Genomic DNA, 17,751 nt, shown 5'->3' on the forward strand with positions numbered 1-17,751 from the left:
AAAATAATTTCTATTTGAAGTTTCTTAGTAATGACGTAAGAAAAGTGAAATTATTCTGGAGAGTCCATTCTTAAATGTACGTAAAAAATCGTAAGGAATATTTTATCTGTTCAGCTCATTCGTTCCATAAACAATTGCGAGTTTGTTGAACTTACTTGTAAATTAGATTCGTCAGGTGTTGGTGGAAGCGCGGGTAAGTGTCTCGAAGGTTTTCCCTCTTCTTCCTTGACTTCAACGACGGGTTCTTCAAGGTTGGGTCCTCTCATGAGAGTGAGGAGTAGCCTCATGAAGTAATTGATGACACAGCCAACTCCAAATCCGGAATAGTAAAAAGCGTAAAATATCATTTTGAAGAAACCGATGAAGAGTTCGGGTATCGTCATTTGTTGCATTTCTGATATTTTGTTTTTAATATTAGCTGGCGAGAACATCGAGAAGAAGAAATAAACGCCGTCCTTGAAAGCTTGGATGCCTCTTCTGATGGGATCTTTGTTCCTTTCCTCGTCGTCTTCGGTCATGTAAGTGTAGGAAGATTCTCGGGCTTTACCAATTCCGCCACTTTCCTCGACCGCCATTAAGGCACTCGCATGTTGCATTTCAAAAATAGCATCCTCACAGAAGTTGATAAACGTTTCGAGCTTCTCTTTCTCACCAGCCTCGACCACCGTGTTGTAAAAATAGGCTCTTTTTGATTCCTTGATCTGTGGCTTTTCCCATTGCTCTATGTTCGATTCTTTAATCTCGAAATACACACGCTCGATTTTATTGTTACTGCCCAAAATCTCGATCCTACCGAGGAATGGCTCGAAGTAATTAAGGACGGAGCCTGCAGTTTCAAGGAAACGTGCCAATCTCGGCTCGTTTGGCATATGTTCGGAAAGGTTCGTCAATAAGACAGCGAGATTGAAACCGATTTCCTTTGCAGGCTCGTGGAAACGATCCATAAACGTTACATAGTCAATTTTTCCATCGTGATTCGTCTCGCAACAGGCTAACAAAAATTCGATCTCCTCGCTAGAAAAAATCGAGGTAACTTATCAAAATAACCCAAAGAAGCCTTTCGAAAACTCTGACGGGATATTAAACTTTATTTCTCCTTTTACCTGGTGTAACTCTTCTGCTGTTCCATCTTTTCCTTAAAGTCTTTAGGATACACCCAGCCATCACTGTTGAAATCAACTTCCAGAAAACTGGGCGAAGACACGAGATCTTTGAGCTTGATAAACATGTCGAAATATTTCAATATGAGCTCGACGTTGCTCGCAGATTCGACGAGTGTATCCACCATTTGTTTACCGATCGTGCCATTCACGACGTTACCTACATTGTTATTTTTTCGTTTATATCATTTTGTAAAATTTTGGTCCTTATTATTCATGCAATGCACGACGATCGAGTCATCAATTAATCTCAACAATGACTTTTTATTGTTCATATCAACAACACTAGCATTTCGAAATCGTGTCTCATTACGATTGGGAATCAAACCGAAAAGAATATATTGTCAGAAGGAGAAAAGTCACAGTGAATGTTTTTAAAGGTAGAAAGTATACCTTCGAGCATAGAAAGCATCATAGTGATCATGTCTTTCTGGAGATTGAGAAGTTCCTTCAAGAGATCGACCTGACTCGAGTGCTTGGACAGTTTGTCTTGCATGTGTGAAAATAGGAAGAGGAAACCACCGACAGCGTCCCACAATCTCGAATGAGCAAGAGCTTGCTGATTCTGAGCGCAGGGTCCTTGAATTACTTCGGTCAAGGTGTTGAACACTTGGCTGGCGACACCGATGGCCTTGAAAAAATTGGCTTTACCAGCTGGATCGATCAATTCTTTGCTCGAATAGTGCCAGTAGAAATCCATTATCGATTCTTGCAATCTTAGCAGGTAATCGACGGTGCAAATAACGACGTTTACTGTCGTCGTGTTACCGGCTTGAGTTCTCAAATAATTCTGCCAATCTGATAAAAAGGGAAAAAAATTTATTCCAGTTTTGATGAAATCATTGAAGGTTAATTTAATTCAGAATCTTTCAACGTTTCCTAAATTTTCCATCGGACTCACCGAGATTGTGACCTTCGCAGGTGAGTTGGATGAATCTGAAGAGTGCGCAAGTGAATTCAGCGTCGTGCATGTTTTTCTCGCCCGCAGCTCCCTCAGAGCCAACGCCAAGGCCTTCAGCTTTTGTGTTTCTTTCGAAAGCGTCCAGGTCCAAAACACTGCAAGAATTCATCAGTCCAGCTATTGACGTGAAGAAACCAACATCCTTTTTCTCCTTCAAATGGTTCAACATTCCTCGTTGGATGTCGATGTTACCACCCCGCAAAATTGAAATTCCAAGCTCGAGGGTTTTCATAACCATCTCGCTGGGCACACCTTTGCACGCTGATATGTGAAGCAAAACCATTTCAGCAACTCCACGATTCGCTAATCTCGCTTGATGGAAAAGTAGCTTTTGTTTTTCCATTTCTTGCTCCTGTAAAAAGGGTCAAATCCAATAATTGCAATGTTTAATAAACTTACCAATATTCGATAAAAAATTATATTTACATAAACAGAATCCAAGTTTATTTTGCGATTAGTCATTGGTAGCATTTCGAGAATCCATGACAAAACATCCAACAATTTCATGTCAAACTTGCATGGCAAAAGGTTTCCAGTTATGTTGACTAAAAATATTCATAAAAATTATAGTCTTGTTTTTTTTCCATCACTATGGCAAAAGTTTCATATTAATTTACAAAAAAAGATATTGAGAAATTGAAACTCCATTTTTCTGTTGAATTTGAACGGTTGATTATTTTAACTTGGCATCGAAATTTAATTATTTCTTATAAGTACAAAAAATCATGCTGAAAATGATAAAATTTATTTGTTCAGTTCCCTTGAAACCTTTGACTCTCCTGCACTTTGCTTACCATGAGTTGATGCATCGGCCTCTTGAGGTTTTAAGTTAGGCATGAAAAAGCGGATACGGTTAAAACAGAGTTAGCGGTAAACGAAATGGACAATTATCGGTGTCAACAATTATTCGTTGTAAAGCAACAAAATAGAGTACTAGAAATGAAACACTGAGACTTTTCACGTGAGCCATAACACCTGAAAACTCACTCTGCTGGAAGGTTTTTTTCCTCATAAATTACAAGTATTTGAATAGCTTATAAAAATGCACAAATTTAGTTTTGATCTGGAAAAAGTCACGTGAAATGTCTCTTGTCAATGAGCCCTCGATGGCAATAAAAAAAACTCAAACTTTCAATTTAATAATCTTACCAATATTAGTTTATGTGTACACTGCGAGCCGATTAGTAAGAAAGACAGATAAAAAGAAAATCAAAAGTGGATTATCGTGCATTGTCGCTTCAAAAAGAAATTTCCAATCAACATCAAATCAGATCATCAAACACATGAGAAAAAAATCGATAGGATATTCAAAATATATGTGGCAATGGAATTGAAGACCCAAATCGATGAGAGTGTGTGGCATCAGGTTTCTTTAGACAGCACAGTGAACTCGAGTGTCTGAAAGACTTATATTTTGGTCTCACAGGAACAAGTCGTCCGAAAAGTGTCTCAAAATATTTTTTCTAATGAGTTTTGTTTTAGTTATGGTATATAGGAAATGAAGCCAGGTGATTACTAAGATGAAATCAATTTTTCATAGTTGTCAGTTGTGTCAATCTCGAAGAAATTCGAAAAATACAAACACTGTTTTTAAGAACGTAGGAGACGTGTTTTTAGAAAATTCTTTTCAGAACTTTTTGGAACAAAGTTCTTTACATTAGGGATCTTGTAAATGATTGGATTAACAAAGTGGAGAAAAAATGAAAAAAAAAAATCGAAAATTCAGAGATTAGAAATACCGGGAAACATTAACATTTAGAATTAAAAAAAAAGATTAACGTGACGACGAAATTGAGACTCACGTGAATAGACGCGGCGCCCTCTTCTTCGCTGCCTCCGCCCTCTTCGCCTTCGCCTTCCTCCTCTTCTTCGCCACAGGATTTTGATATGATTTGAGCGTAGCTCATGAACAAAGCGTCCTCTTGAAGGGCGCCGGAACGCTCGGTCATCGCGCCACGGCAAAAAGTAGTTACCAGTTGAGTAAGTGGATCCGGTTTGCTTTCGTCTTCCGGTTTGTCCATTTTTTTTCTTTCAGCGTCTTCAAAGGATTGCTGTTATCGTGTGATAGGAATATAAATAAGAATTTTACTGAGAATTCAAAACTCGATTTTGGGTGTCGGTGTTTCCCGGCTTTGCAATTTTACCGTAAGATCTTCGATCATGATTTCCTGTCCAACATTCTCGTCTTGCAGCCAAAGCTCGTAGTACGTCCTCGCAAAAATGTTGATCGCTCTGTGCCTGCATTTTCAACGATGAAGAAATAAAAACTGTTAAATAACCGAATTCAACGATCGGCTCGAATAAAGCGAGCTTTTTAAAAGACTCGTTGGCTACCTTCTCAATTTGTAGAGCGGTTCGCTACGCAGACATGCAATGGCTGCTCTTTTTCTTGCCGCACATAAAACTCGATTCCATCCATCACGGGATGGTACTGGCTTTGTCGCCTTTTAGCAGCATGCGCACACGCAAATCACACTCACAAAAATAAACGAAGAAATATTATTGTTTACGATTCACACTTCGATCATATTTCCTAGCCCAAATCATGAACTCGGACCAGGTCGGTGTAAAAATAAATATGATTAGTACTTTGACCAAGGATCTTCAGCTTTTGTTATCATTTCCGTTAATGAAGTGAAGTAAAAAACGAAAATGGTTCATTTAACAGTATTTGTTGGACCAATTAACTGCAGCGAACAAAATACAATTTATTGGTTCAACAAAGCTTCTGTTTATTCGACAATTTTTTTATCGCAATAAGAATTGAGTCAGTGAAATTGAAACTCGTTCAGAGTTTTTCAAAAAAGAGCCCAAAGAAGGGGCCGATTATTTTAGCAGCACAAACCATACAAAACTCTAACTACTGTGACCCGTTTCAAATGTTAAGCTACAAACCATATTTTCAGATTACAACTCCATAATGAAAAAACATAAAACAAAACTACCTGGGTAAGGAATGTAGGGAGAGCTGACGGAAACAAGCAATTACGGCTCGCTTCCGCTGTATTGAGACGACGGAACGATAAATATTTTTGCTCTGCTGTTGCGGATGATCAATCTACTCGCCAAAACATAAATAACCGAATAATGGTATAAATGTAATAAAATTATAAAATATAAACTTAAAAATAAACTAATAAAATATAAACTATATAAAATTATAAACTTTTTTGTTTGTATCACCAAAGGCCTCCCCAGCAATGAAAAAGATAAAATTCAATAAGCAATACTCCAATTTACAAAATTTTACATCTTTCGTAATAATTTCTAAACTATTTATAGATTTTTATGATTATAATTTTTTGAAAAAGATGAATACATGGAAATAACTGGGCTTCTCATAAGGAAGTTTCGAAACTTTTTTTAGTCTAAAGATTGTCATCCATAAAAAAATTTAAGATCGAACGTTATTAGATGCGGATTGAATCTAAGTTTCCATAACTTGTTTTGGGCAATTGACTTTTCACCGTGATTATGACGAGAAATTTTTTTTGAAATGAACATGAAAATAATTAGGGAGGGGCAACAAAATGATGGAGCAATTTCCAACGATTGAAGGAAAATAATTGAAGCGATTATCTGGTGTAATGGTGAAAATTAAATTGATGTTTGGAATTTTCGTTAAATGAAAATTCGCAAGCCAAACTTACCATGTGTAAGCCGTACAAGACCTTAGCCATGTCCGTGATTCTTGCCACGACATCCTCGATCTGTTGAGCCTTTACAGGCTCCATAGAATCCTTTTTTTGTCCTAGTTTCGAGTACAAATAATGCTGCCATGACATTTCATCACCAGGATCTATTTTATCGGGCAGAGTGAGCTGGATTTTTGCAAATTCAGCGATATCTGACTCCGCGATTTTCTTGAGAAAACGATCTTTACAGTGTTGAACGAGTTCCTGCTCGCGTCCAGCGAATAAATTGAGACCTACGGGCAGCAATCTTTTCAAACATGCCACCATCAACGAGGCTTGAACCTCTTTGTCCTTGTCACGTTTTTTATCTCGATGTTTTTTCTTTTTCTGAAAATTCAAAGAAAACCCATTTTTAGAAGTGAAATCCGAGAAAAGTGTGGCACTGGAGAAGCAACCAAAGAAAATATTTACCTTGGCACCACCAGGTGGAGCTGAGCCATCAGTGACAGTTACAGTTCGTCTAGTGGCAGTTGGCATTATCAAGACCATATTATCGATCTCGTTGGCAGAAATGAAGTTTTGTTCTTCGCGTAAGAAATACTGGGACTTGGACCAAGTGTTGAAAATGGCAGCAACATGATTGTAGAGATCTTCAGCTTCGGATATGTTGTTTCTGAGCCAATGATTGCGTTGAAGATCGACGTATTTGATGAGCAAAGGATAAAATGAGTAAATATCACGAACAAGGAGTTGCCAATCTTCCTGAATTTGTGCTTCGACTTGGGAGGTGTCGTCGGTACTGGATTTGATAAAGCCACGAAGAGATTCTTCCTTGTGGAACATGTTGTCGGTTCTTTTGCGGACTCTCTCGGCAAGAGGTAGGAAGGGATCTTTAAGAAGTTCCTCGGAAGAGTTGATGATGATTTGTTGGGTGTAGGCTGCGATGCGGGTCATCCAAGGTGCGTTCTCGTTGCCGATATTCTTTTTTATAAGTTTCAAAACGTTTTTCAGGAGCTGATTCATGTGATCGCTCGTTACCATGCTCACGTAAGTTCCTTCGGTAGGTGTCACGTTGTCAGGTCCCTGAGCCCACCAAAATGGCAAGTAAGAGCAAAGGAGTGGTAAAATCACGTCTACCACGTGAGGCGCGTCGCTATAAGTTTTCTCGGACTCGACAAACTGATCGACTTCCGTTAAAATCGTTTCTAACGTTGGCATACTCGATTCCATCCGCGTCATAATATCTTGAGCTTCCAATGAGTGATCAGCTATTCGATTGAGGAGCGAAAACTGATTGTGTTTGTTTAGATGAGGCTCGAGGAAGGCGACCGGAAAACAGCTTGAGAAAGCTCCCAAGCAGGATCCCAAATTTGGCTTATTTCTCTCGATTTCCGTTTTCAAGTACTTCCGATCGTGCGTCAGCGTCGCATCGACTCCGAGGGTGTACAGCGATGCCAGCATCTTATAAGAGGCCACTTGGATCTCGTCAACTGTGGAGCAATCAAATTTTCGGTCGTTGTAATAAATAGAAAATCGACGTATGAAAGATGAAAGATTGTAAAAGAGCTTCAAGAGGGTTCTGGATACTCACGCAAAAGGTCGTTTCCGTATTCACACGCCGCAAGATGATCAAACATTGCAGTAAGAACGGGAAGTACGACGCTGTTGACGTAAGATAAAGAGGTCGAAGTTTTGAGATGCGTTCCCCTCAAATGACTGTATTTACCTTCTTGAAGATTGAGGATAGTGTGGCCAAGGTCATCTGCGGTGTTGTTGAAGAAGGTGAGCATGGAAGTTCTGATGAATTCAGGACAATTTTTAGTGAGTGATTTGGCGTCGATGCCTTTGACCAAAACTTGCAAGCATCGAACAGTAATTTTGACATCAGCGCCAAAAGCTGCGAGTCTGGATCGTAGGAGGCTGGCTAATTTACAAAATAGTGCAGCGACCATTTCTTTCTCTTTCAAGGAAGCTGCGCCGACGTTGTTCGTCGCGGTTGCGACTGCGATGAAGTAATTTCTGTGGGTACTGAAGTATTTTTCCATCAAGGGTAAAACGACTTTGCTGAAAAACTTGATGTCACGCGTTGACGTTTTAAAACTGTTTCGTCGGCTGAACGTATCCGACGGCTTCAGCAATTTCATATTTATCGTCGCCTTGTCCAGGTATGCGATCAATTTTTCTAACAACGAATATGCGAAACGCAGCTCCACCGCAGCTCCTGTTCCTGCGACTTCTGTCTCAGCACCACCTCTGTTCGGCTTGTGCAATTTGTAGCCCTGGTACTGAAGATACTTCAAGAATTCTTGGGAACGCTCACGATCCTTTCGCTTCTCTTTGTCTGTCAGAAGATCGTATGGTACTAACTGTGGATGAATTCCCCCTCCTGAATTTGGGATAAAAGAAAACTGATTAGATGCCGAAAATATGAATAATAATAATTAATCAATTATAATGAGTTGAATATGCTTTTTAAAAATTTTTCATAAACATTAGCTCATTTGTTTAGTCAATATTTTCGATTCTAAAGAGTAGGAAAAACACGAATTTTTTAGATCATCGTAAGTGGATGCTTGAACACTGTGAAATGAGGTTTTGTAAGTATACCGATGACTTTTCTTTGCTTCACCATTGTCAGATAAGTTAGCAACTGAATAGTGATGGAATGGAGCAGTTATCATTTTTATTTCTTTCATCTACTTGCCGTTGACTATTAATTCTTCCTTCTTTTTTTTCGCCCAAATGTCATGTGCGTTGTCCGCGAGTCTCTCTGCCATATTTTGCATTTCTCTGCTCAGAGTGAGATTCGTCATGTCGACTGGATGGGGATTGTAATTAAAAGCTGTTGCTGAATCGACCTAGTAATAACAATGATCGTTACTGATTATCATAGAAAAACCTGAGAAGAAAGTTGAGCGAGCTTGATCTCAAGAACAATCAAATCGATTCTTCCTCAATTGAATTGAAATGAAAATATTCTAAAAACTCAAATAAGAGTAATAGAATTAAATCGCGAAACTGAATGTTCTTTAATGTTCGCATATTATTTTTAACGTCGTAAACAAATCATTTCCGGTGGTTACAGAAACTATCCATTTAGTTTACCTGACTTTTGGAAGATCTTCTTAAAGAACTACGATTGGTCGAGGGTACATCGACTTCGGCATGTTCGACACTCCACCCAATGGCCAAGAGAGCTTTGAGGCTTTCCCTGACAGGTTCCTTGTAGCGTTCTCTTTCGTAATCATTGAGTTTGTCGTAAGGTTTGAGTCTCGGATGAGTTTTATTGGTGTCGGACCATTGTTCACCGTATTGCCAACCGTTTTCGAACTTTCTACTAGCCCAAGCGTCGTGGTAGTGCTCAGAGAACTTTTGAACGATTTGATTCAAGTCGTTGTTGAGAACGACGCTGTAGAAAATAGCAAACAGTTGGTATTTGTTTTATCTGAAAACGTGATGGAAAAAATAAGTTGGAGGAAACAAAAGTGACGTACCTTGAAGTATTTATTGGTTGTGGATTGTAAGGACCGTCGGGAGATTGCGTCGACGCTGATTTGCTGCCGTACCACTCGTCATCGTAATTTTTCGAGAGCGAATAATCCGGTGGCAATGCACAACCGATCGCGGTCAAGCATGGCAACGCTTTGCCGAATAACTCTGGATCGTAATCCATCTTTGAGAGGGAATCAAATATGTTGCTGAAGAGCACCATCGTCAAACGTTTCTCTTCGTCACTCGAAGCTCCGTAAGCTCCTTGGCCTCCCGTTGAACCGTAGTATTTTGCGCAACGTTCGTAATGAAGCGTCAAGAGCTAAAAAGCAATCCATCAAATTTAATGTTTAAATGACGATGAAATTTCGGTAACAAGAATTTGCAACTTTTCTCGTACGGAATTTCTCTAATTTCTTTCTTCAGACATTTTTTATTTCGAAAAACAGCGCAGGAAGTTAATTTTTTAAATTTTGTATTCCTCATTCATTGAAAAATGACGAGCCACACGATTTTTTTCCGATTTATACGTACCCTGAGAGCGACGGTTGTATATTCAGATAATTTGGATACATCGACCGTGAGTTTTCTCAAAAGTTTCAAAAGCATGTTTGGTTGCATTTGGCTGTAAAGAAATAAAAATCGGGTAAAACACGATTAATCTGACAACTTCTCCTTCCTATACGATTCACTTGTTTTTTTATAGTCTATTGATTATCATACTTTCAGTGTGTATTTATATTTTCTTTTTTGTCATAATTTTTTTGTTTGAATTCACCTGGTCAAGGCAACGAGGAAGTCTGAAACAGCTTCTCTCTGTCCTTTGGTCAACATTCTGTTTTTACTGAGTCGGTAAACGGTGTGAAGGGTCGCGTCCAAAAGACTGGCATAGTTGTCAGCCTCGTTGTAGAACTTTGAGTGCTGAATCAACAGTGGCAAAATGCTGACACCGATGTATCTATTCATAGCAAGTGCCATGTCGGATTCGTATCCGTCGTTCTGGAACCAGGGAAAAAATCATTGATAAAATACTCTAAAGAAATTCTGGATTCGAGTATTGTATTATGGGATAAAAATCGTTGAGATTACTGACTCTGTCGAGCATCGTGGCAGCTCGAAGATCAGGCAGAAAAGCTTCTTCCAACAGTTTGAAAAATAATTCCTGAGTCTCAATGCCATAAACTCGCTCGAGGAAGAGCACGATGCTCTGCTTGTGTCCAGGGATCAGACCAGAAGGTGTGTCACTTTTCGGTCGCTCTTGTCCAGCCGCTGGGTTCAACAGAGTGAATCGCAAAGAAAGAACCCCCTGGAGATCGTCCAATGGCACGAGAGATCGTAAAATTGCTCTGGCTCTCAAAGACTCGTTTTTTCCTTGAGATAAAAATATTCGCAATAATCAAAGTAGATGAAAATAAGATCGGCACTTCGGACGAAGAAAACAAGTTTCGAAACTCTGATTCAAAGTCGATACACACCTTGCTCAATGACCGAAGAATCAGGAGCACAACGACCCAACAAATCGACGAGGGTGCAGTAAAAATTGAGGATCGCAGCACCGGTGTCGATATAATCCTCGTCGTCGTCAGACTCCGGAAGTGGATGTTCGAATTGTGCAACAATTGCATTTCCCTCAGCTTCGTCGTGTACCTGATTAAAGAGCTATATGATGAACTATTAGTGTTGGGACATCTAACATGCGTTGGATAAAGACTTTCGGACTTATTTTTCGGGAGGCTTCAGGTGGATTTAATAACATCATTTACATTCAAATCACTAAACTACATGAAAGTCTTGTGATGCACGAAACGTCTAAAAATTTGCTTTTTTATGTCTAGTAGTCACAAACAATGACAACAATCAATGGAGCAACGGAACTCCCAGTCTCTTTGGGAAATTAAACCGACAGCCCTTCATTGGACGAACGAGAAATGAACAAATCTACGAAGATTAAGAAACCGGAGATGACTTACTCACGGAATTTTCTTTAACGATCAACGATCGCTAGAACTTCGGATTGAACTTACTTTACGTCGATCGGCAATGCGTTCTGACATTTTGTTGGCTTCCATGATCGCGCGAAGGAGACCCTCGCCCTCGCCACGGAGCGCTGGTCCAAGACACTCCGGCCTTCTTATCAACAGCCTGATCACTAGATTAGCGTTCTCTTCCACGCTTTCACCTGTGAAAAAAAACCAATTTTCTCGATCAACGAAACTTTGAACTACAGTCGTTCGGTGCGAACGTTTTTAAGCCCAAAATTCAATTTCATGAGTATTGACTCTCTGCTTGACTATTCGACAGAAATTAATTGAAAAATCGTTCGTTTTTCTCACTTCAGAGAGTTCAAAAGTTCAATTCACAAAAAAATTACTAGGAAATCCAAAGCATGAAAGAATCTTCTTCGATAACAGAATAATTGAAGGAGAACCATCATGGTTTTGGACAGGGGGATATTCGTGTTTTCATTTACCATTGACCCAAACACAGAATCGTAAGAAATCGAGATAACGTTCTCCCTCGACGGGATCCCAACCAAGATCGGGGTAGCCTTTTTCAACGAGTTCAGAATTAGATTGGAGTCCGCACCGAGACAAGTAGACGGCAATTTTTTCGAGGTAATGTTCTCGAAGTGCAAGAGCGAGCTCGGTGTTTTCCATGAGGGAAGAGTAAGCCACATCGAGAGGTGTGGAGCCCCTCAAAGAGGGCCGTGACAACAAGATATTACTGTTTTCTAACAAAAAGTCAAAATGATCGAACATTGCTTTTTGATTTTGCCTGGAGGTGCGACAAAAGTAGCAGAGAAATCTACAACATGCGACAACCATTTCGTGGGAAGTGTCTTTTTCCTTGGAAGGTGCTTCTCCACCCTCGGTCACTGGAGCTTGGGCCTGAGCGTCCGATTGAGCCTGCGCTCTTCGACCCAACGTGTTCATCATTATCGCCATCACATTCTCGTGAATTCTCAATACTCTTATAAGATCAGGATGCTGGAAGAAGGTGTGATTGTTCACCAATTTCCAAAGTCTTTCCCGGACCAACTCTTCCTCCTCCTGCGACATTTGGACGGGCAGAAGAGCCCTGATCTGACTGAGACCGACCCACATCTGCTGCACGTCGATTTTCGTCTTACTGTTCGTCACGTACGTCTTCTCCAAAGCTCTTATCAATTCCCCAACCGTGTCGTACTGCCGCACCAAAAGACTAAACATTTCACGCACCAATTTTGGCGTCTCAATCTGACTCTCTTCCGCCCATTCTACGATCGTTGAAATAAGAACTTTTCGGAACACCTCTGAAAATACAGTTCGAATTTTTCAGATATTTATACAGCGCCACCAAACATAATACTGACAACAAAATTTTGTTGAAGAATCAAAATATTTCGTTGATCTTATTTAACGAAACATTTTTGTTCAAGCAATAAAATTTCGAAAATTACAAATAACTTTCCTCACGCTGAAATCAAACTATGTTGAAACGATAAAACATTTTGTTGAGGTATGAAAAAATGGGGACAATATTTCAAGGTTTTGACAAAATTTCGTTTCCAGCGAAGGTGATTATTTCTTGCAGGGAAGTCAAGTCGAGTAGTTTTAGCGATTAACTAAATCATGAAAATTTGAAGACAAAGAAATGATTTTTGGCCATAAAATTGAACTCGAGAGCGCAAGTAGTCTCAAAAAATGAAAGAATTTGAATCGTGTAATTAAAAATTTAATTCTATTTCAACCCTGTAATTCGGCTTCCGGAATATTAATAACAATCTTAAATCCTTGGATCGACAGTTCCGTTTACAGAAGAAGCGTACCTTCCGGTGTTTTTTTCTTTTCCGGCTCCGGTTCAGGTTTCGCTTCCTCTTCAAATTCTTTGACGGCGTTGATGAAATTGAGGAGACGTTTCATAGCGCCAGGTTTCTCGACTTCAACGACCTCGTTCGCCGCATCCGCGGCTTCTTGGAGCGCGTGCAACGACACGTAGGACATGAGATCACTGTGAAACTCGTTCATTTTCGTGATAAGATCCTCTCCGCATGGAATATTATCAGGATCATCATCTTCTAAATTTTTGAAGCTCAATATAGCGTTCATTTGTTCACGAGGAGGACAACGGAATTCACGAGTTTTTTTCGCCGCAATAGCCGAGGGTAAATCCGATTGTTTGATCTCAACGTAACGACGCAGTTGATCAGCTTGGAGATCCCCAACGAAATCGTGACTGAAAGCGATTATCGACTCAACCCGGTGACGCAGTTGTATGTCGTTCAAATGATGAAGCAAATAACACATTTGCAGTTTGGCACCCTCCGCCATTTTCATGTGCAGCAAGCCCTTTTTGTGCTCATCTTTTCCCTCTGAAATTCGAAAAAATTCATTTTCATTCTTTATTCCCTCTAATTTTTTTAACCTTTTAGCAAATAATCGATACCTGCCTAATGAATCGAAAGAATTCCGCTCATACGATCAGAATCCAACAATTTATTCGAAAAGATTTTCCATCGCTACAAATTTGCCAGGAATCATTCGAAAGCTCAACCGCATTTTATGATATTTTGTAAAATGTGCAAAGATTTTGAATTTTTTATTATGGTGCTTTCGATTGTCTTCAGTTCTCAATAATAAATTCAAATGGACATTTAAATTTCAAACGATTAATCGTCAGTACTGTGATTATTTGAAAAATTTATATTTATAATGTTGTTGACAACTTGAATTGCTATTCGTAAAAAGTGGAGAATTCAAATGATTGCCAACTATTTGAATAAAAAAACAAAGCCGTACCCTTGTCAAATGTTGGATCCCACGTTTCGGGGTTGATCATAATAAGCAATTTGGTGATATCTTCGTTCCTCAGCATTCCAACAAGAAGTAATCGATCTACGAGTTTGATAAGAGGTCTGAAAGAAATTATAATTATTTTGTAATAAGGTAAGACGATTCATAATTAATTGATGAGGGAAGCTTTTGCAATGCGAAAATCAGCGTTGAACGTATTTTGTTTGCACGTGGCCTGTTTGGACATACAGAAAGAGATTTTCGTTGCTGCCACCGATGGGGTCGCGATTGTGAACTTGATTGACTTCGACAGCTTCGTTAAGGGCCATCATCACGTAGTCGCGAACGATGTCCAGTGGGAAGTACGGACTGTAGAGACTTCTGATGTTCTCGATGTTCTGATTCTCACTGGAAGGAATATCCCTTGATCCTCTCCGATTAGTTAAGGGGTTCACATCTAATTTTCGTGCAAAGGACAAAACACTTACTTGATTTCGGTCATTTTCATCTCGGGGCGAACCGATTCGGTTTCGAGGTATCGCAAGCTGTGTCTCATTTCCTCGTTCTCGTACAAGTCTTTGAGTTCTTGGCCTGCCCATTGATCCATGCGGAATTATAAAAAAAAAATAATTGAGAAACGTTTATTAGCGTTGGCAACTGATTGCGCAGAAAAAATTCATTTCTTCTCGTCAAATTAACAATTTACTGTAAGCAATTCGTACCCAAAGGAATGATGTACTCGTTGGTGCATACTTCCATCGTGGTTGCATGAGATTCCAGATGTAAGGCGATAAGAAGATCGTAAAATCCTTGACGCAGTGGTCCGGACATGTACTCCGCACGGATCGCGTACAAAAGTTGTTTTTGATCGACGTGTAGGCAGAGAGCATGAGCCGCTCTGTAATTCGACTGGTAACAGAGAGCTGCGTACAGGGTCAGCGTGTGGGCGTGGAAACTGTCAAAATGAAAATCGAAGATTATCAGTAACTCGGTCAAAAGAATATTTCGAGAGTTTCATTTTATTACTACAATTTTATTTTTCACGTCACGATCAACAACGGAATAGCTGTTTGCTGTTTCAATAAAAACATCGCAAGGCAGCATCATTACAATGTAATTGTCAAAGGTTTTAGGTCAACGAAGACTGGAACAAAGTTTTTAACGCTGTTACCTGCAAACACGTTTTCCATTTCATTCTCTCAGCGATTGTAATCGCTGAAGAGACAACCTGCGTTAAAACCTTTCCCGCAAATAATTATTTTCGTTGACAGTTTATGTCAATTTCGTCCAATCGATATCATGCGGGTAGAAAAAAAATATGACGTGATAAAGTCGTTTTTAATGAAGCAAAAGTAAAAATCGGAGATCATAAAGTTAGCTGAAGTACGCAACTGCGTAATGTCCATATCAAACACGTTTAGCCTTAGCCATTAAAAAAGATTTTAGATAAGTTACAATGGATATTGCGTGCAATTTTCTTGACCAACATCGATGCCGTTGCATTAGCCGGCAATTTTCTCAACTAATTGCGAATGCTTCCTATTGATTCTTCAAAGTATTTAACTTTATTAGTTCAGTTTCTGTCAGTCGAAGCACACGTATCAAAGACTCTGAGTATATAAGACTGCGTAAGTGAAAAAGTTTCGCGTCAATATACTTCCAGATAAAATTTCTAGAAAAATGGGAAAGCTCAATTGGAAGTTTGCTCTATTAATTTGGGGGGAAATAACAATAACATTGGTCAGTGTTCATGCGGTGCCTCGAAGAGACCCTGACCTCGCTGCAACAACGGTAAGCCGAAGCTTCTTACGTACTCATTTCAAAAATAGTCCTGGAATCAGAACGTTGAAGTTTCCAACGTTGGAGTCCAACAAAATGAACGAGAAAAAAAATTTGCAATTTTGATATATGTTTTTTTCCCTAATTTGCAATTCGTAATTTTTCAACCTACACAAGTGATTTGTGAAACTAAAAATCTGAGAATTAAAAATTTTTTTCTCCTTCATTTCGTTAATCATATTTGAGCGTTACAAACTTCAGTGTCATGGAAACATTTTTTTTGTTTCCACTAGTTCTTGAAAAATTCAAATTGAACGACTTTCACTAAATGAAAATGCGAGAAAATATCGGGTAAGTCATTTCCATTGATTTCCATTGAACAGTAACGAAAAAACATCGAGCGAAATAGAAAATCCTGTCAGAGGCTCCGGACTCCTACCTTCAACATTGATCACGCGATGAAAAATTTTTTTACCTGTTTACATTCACTTTTCAATTCGATAAATGAAAGTCGAAAATAATTGAGCCACAGTCGTTGTGATTTTGATTGTTGACACTTCAAGTGCATATACAAAAAAAAATAATTACGAAAAATTGAAGTTGAACCGAATCAAATTAAAGTAGATCATGCCCGAAGGATCGTATTTTATGGGTGTCTAAATTGAATCGATCTTTGCTTCCTAATTAAAGATATAATCACTCTAAATTCATGTCAGAATTATTATTAATTCAAAACTGTAAATACGTTTTTTCAACTTATCTTTTGGCGAATGAAATTACAAGTCATTAATTAATCGGGGATCCATCACAGACTGAACCCGAAATTTCATTTGTCCTTGGGGAAAATATTATACTTTTTTATGTAAAAAATCGCGTTAGAGAGCACAAAGGGAAATCAATCAATAAAAAAGTATCAATAAAAAGGCTATGACAGGAATGGCCCAAGCCAAGAAGACACAAAATGCCGAAATAAGCAAATGTAAGGTTATACGAGTGCCCATTACCAATTTCGTTCTATCTTTAACGTAATATATTTATTAATAAAAACAATCATCTTGAATTTTTTCCCAAAGTTTCATTACACACTTGATTGTTATTGTGTACTTTTTTATAAACTTCGTAAGAAGCGTTCATTCGTTATATGGAAAGACAAACAATTTTTTACGCACAGTCCTTATAACCCTGTGTATTTTTCTTCATATTTAAACACGTTTATCTCAATAACCAATAAAACGAACCCTTTAAAATTTGACATGCGTGTGCATCGACTACCCGTTTAAACTTTGAGTAAATTTCAAGCATTTCTTAAGAAAGTCGTTTCGTGCATGCATTACCTTAAATTAAATAGACTTGTGTAGAAGGATAAATTTGTTGAAGATAAATTTTTTTTTTAAAAAGTCTCAAGAAATAAAATGCAAGTTACTGAATATTCATTTCCAGTCAAAAATCATAAAATCCTGCTATGGTGATAAGATCAAAGAAATCGGTCTGGTTGGAGACGTTTCCAATTCTTTCGTAGCTTCATTCTTCGCGGATGATCCGATCGGTGTCGTTTTACTCAAAACCGACAAGAATGCAGCCCAAAACGCTGCCGTGTCGAAAATGGATCGCTACAAATTACAAATGTTTGCTATCACGGCTACAACGACCCAGGAACTCCACGAAAATCTGATCCTCGTGAAGAATTCCAGATGGTGGAATCACATGGCTCAATTTTACATGTTCGATCCACGTATCAATGGAAAGGGATGTTCGGAAGCGTCTGAATTCTTGTGGGCAGCATGGAAGATGGATATACTCGGAGCGAAATTCATATGCAACGACGGTGAGAAACAACAATTAATTTATACGTTCAATCCTTACACCCAAAAGGCTCCAGCACCATGGAAAATCGAGCGGATTCAAAAAGGCGTACAAAACCACCCCTGGACCCTGTTCGTACGAAAATATAAAAA

At 38.9% G+C, this 17,751-nt stretch overlaps 1 protein-coding gene across 21 annotated transcripts in view; it reads right to left on the reverse strand.

The window, feature by feature from the left end:
• RyR (Ryanodine receptor) overlaps nucleotides 1-17,751 on the reverse strand; it is a 57,610-nt gene that overhangs the window by 6,412 nt on the left and 33,447 nt on the right. For 7 of the 21 annotated variants that reach the window (XM_043427412.1, XM_043427418.1, XM_043427419.1 and 4 more), the window contains 26 exons: nucleotides 14,740-14,972; nucleotides 14,506-14,608; nucleotides 14,267-14,440; nucleotides 14,024-14,139; nucleotides 13,054-13,596; nucleotides 11,716-12,537; nucleotides 11,270-11,424; nucleotides 10,721-10,904; nucleotides 10,339-10,616; nucleotides 10,024-10,244; nucleotides 9,780-9,870; nucleotides 9,251-9,567; nucleotides 8,862-9,165; nucleotides 8,461-8,614; nucleotides 7,348-8,142; nucleotides 6,228-7,246; nucleotides 5,772-6,143; nucleotides 5,067-5,179; nucleotides 4,266-4,359; nucleotides 3,924-4,172; nucleotides 3,271-3,291; nucleotides 2,916-2,936; nucleotides 2,062-2,473; nucleotides 1,554-1,958; nucleotides 1,104-1,320; nucleotides 156-1,014 (listed from right to left, as the gene is read on the reverse strand). In XM_043427412.1, coding sequence (XP_043283347.1) covers nucleotides 156-1,014; nucleotides 1,104-1,320; nucleotides 1,554-1,958; nucleotides 2,062-2,473; nucleotides 2,916-2,936; nucleotides 3,271-3,291; nucleotides 3,924-4,172; nucleotides 4,266-4,359; nucleotides 5,067-5,179; nucleotides 5,772-6,143; nucleotides 6,228-7,246; nucleotides 7,348-8,142; nucleotides 8,461-8,614; nucleotides 8,862-9,165; nucleotides 9,251-9,567; nucleotides 9,780-9,870; nucleotides 10,024-10,244; nucleotides 10,339-10,616; nucleotides 10,721-10,904; nucleotides 11,270-11,424; nucleotides 11,716-12,537; nucleotides 13,054-13,596; nucleotides 14,024-14,139; nucleotides 14,267-14,440; nucleotides 14,506-14,608; nucleotides 14,740-14,972 — 8,272 coding nt within the window. Of the gene's footprint in view, nucleotides 1-155; nucleotides 1,015-1,103; nucleotides 1,321-1,553; nucleotides 1,959-2,061; nucleotides 2,474-2,915; nucleotides 2,937-3,270; nucleotides 3,292-3,923; nucleotides 4,173-4,265; nucleotides 4,360-4,455; nucleotides 4,566-5,066; nucleotides 5,180-5,771; nucleotides 6,144-6,227; nucleotides 7,247-7,347; nucleotides 8,143-8,460; nucleotides 8,615-8,861; nucleotides 9,166-9,250; nucleotides 9,568-9,779; nucleotides 9,871-10,023; nucleotides 10,245-10,338; nucleotides 10,617-10,720; nucleotides 10,905-11,269; nucleotides 11,425-11,715; nucleotides 12,538-13,053; nucleotides 13,597-14,023; nucleotides 14,140-14,266; nucleotides 14,441-14,505; nucleotides 14,609-14,739; nucleotides 14,973-17,751 lie in introns of all 21 variants that reach the window. The other 14 variants (XM_043427433.1, XM_043427428.1, XM_043427424.1 and 11 more) reach the window with 8 other exon arrangements.

This window comes from Venturia canescens, chromosome 8 (genome assembly GCF_019457755.1).
Source record: "Venturia canescens isolate UGA chromosome 8, ASM1945775v1, whole genome shotgun sequence".
Lineage (NCBI taxonomy): Eukaryota > Metazoa > Arthropoda > Insecta > Hymenoptera > Ichneumonidae > Venturia > Venturia canescens.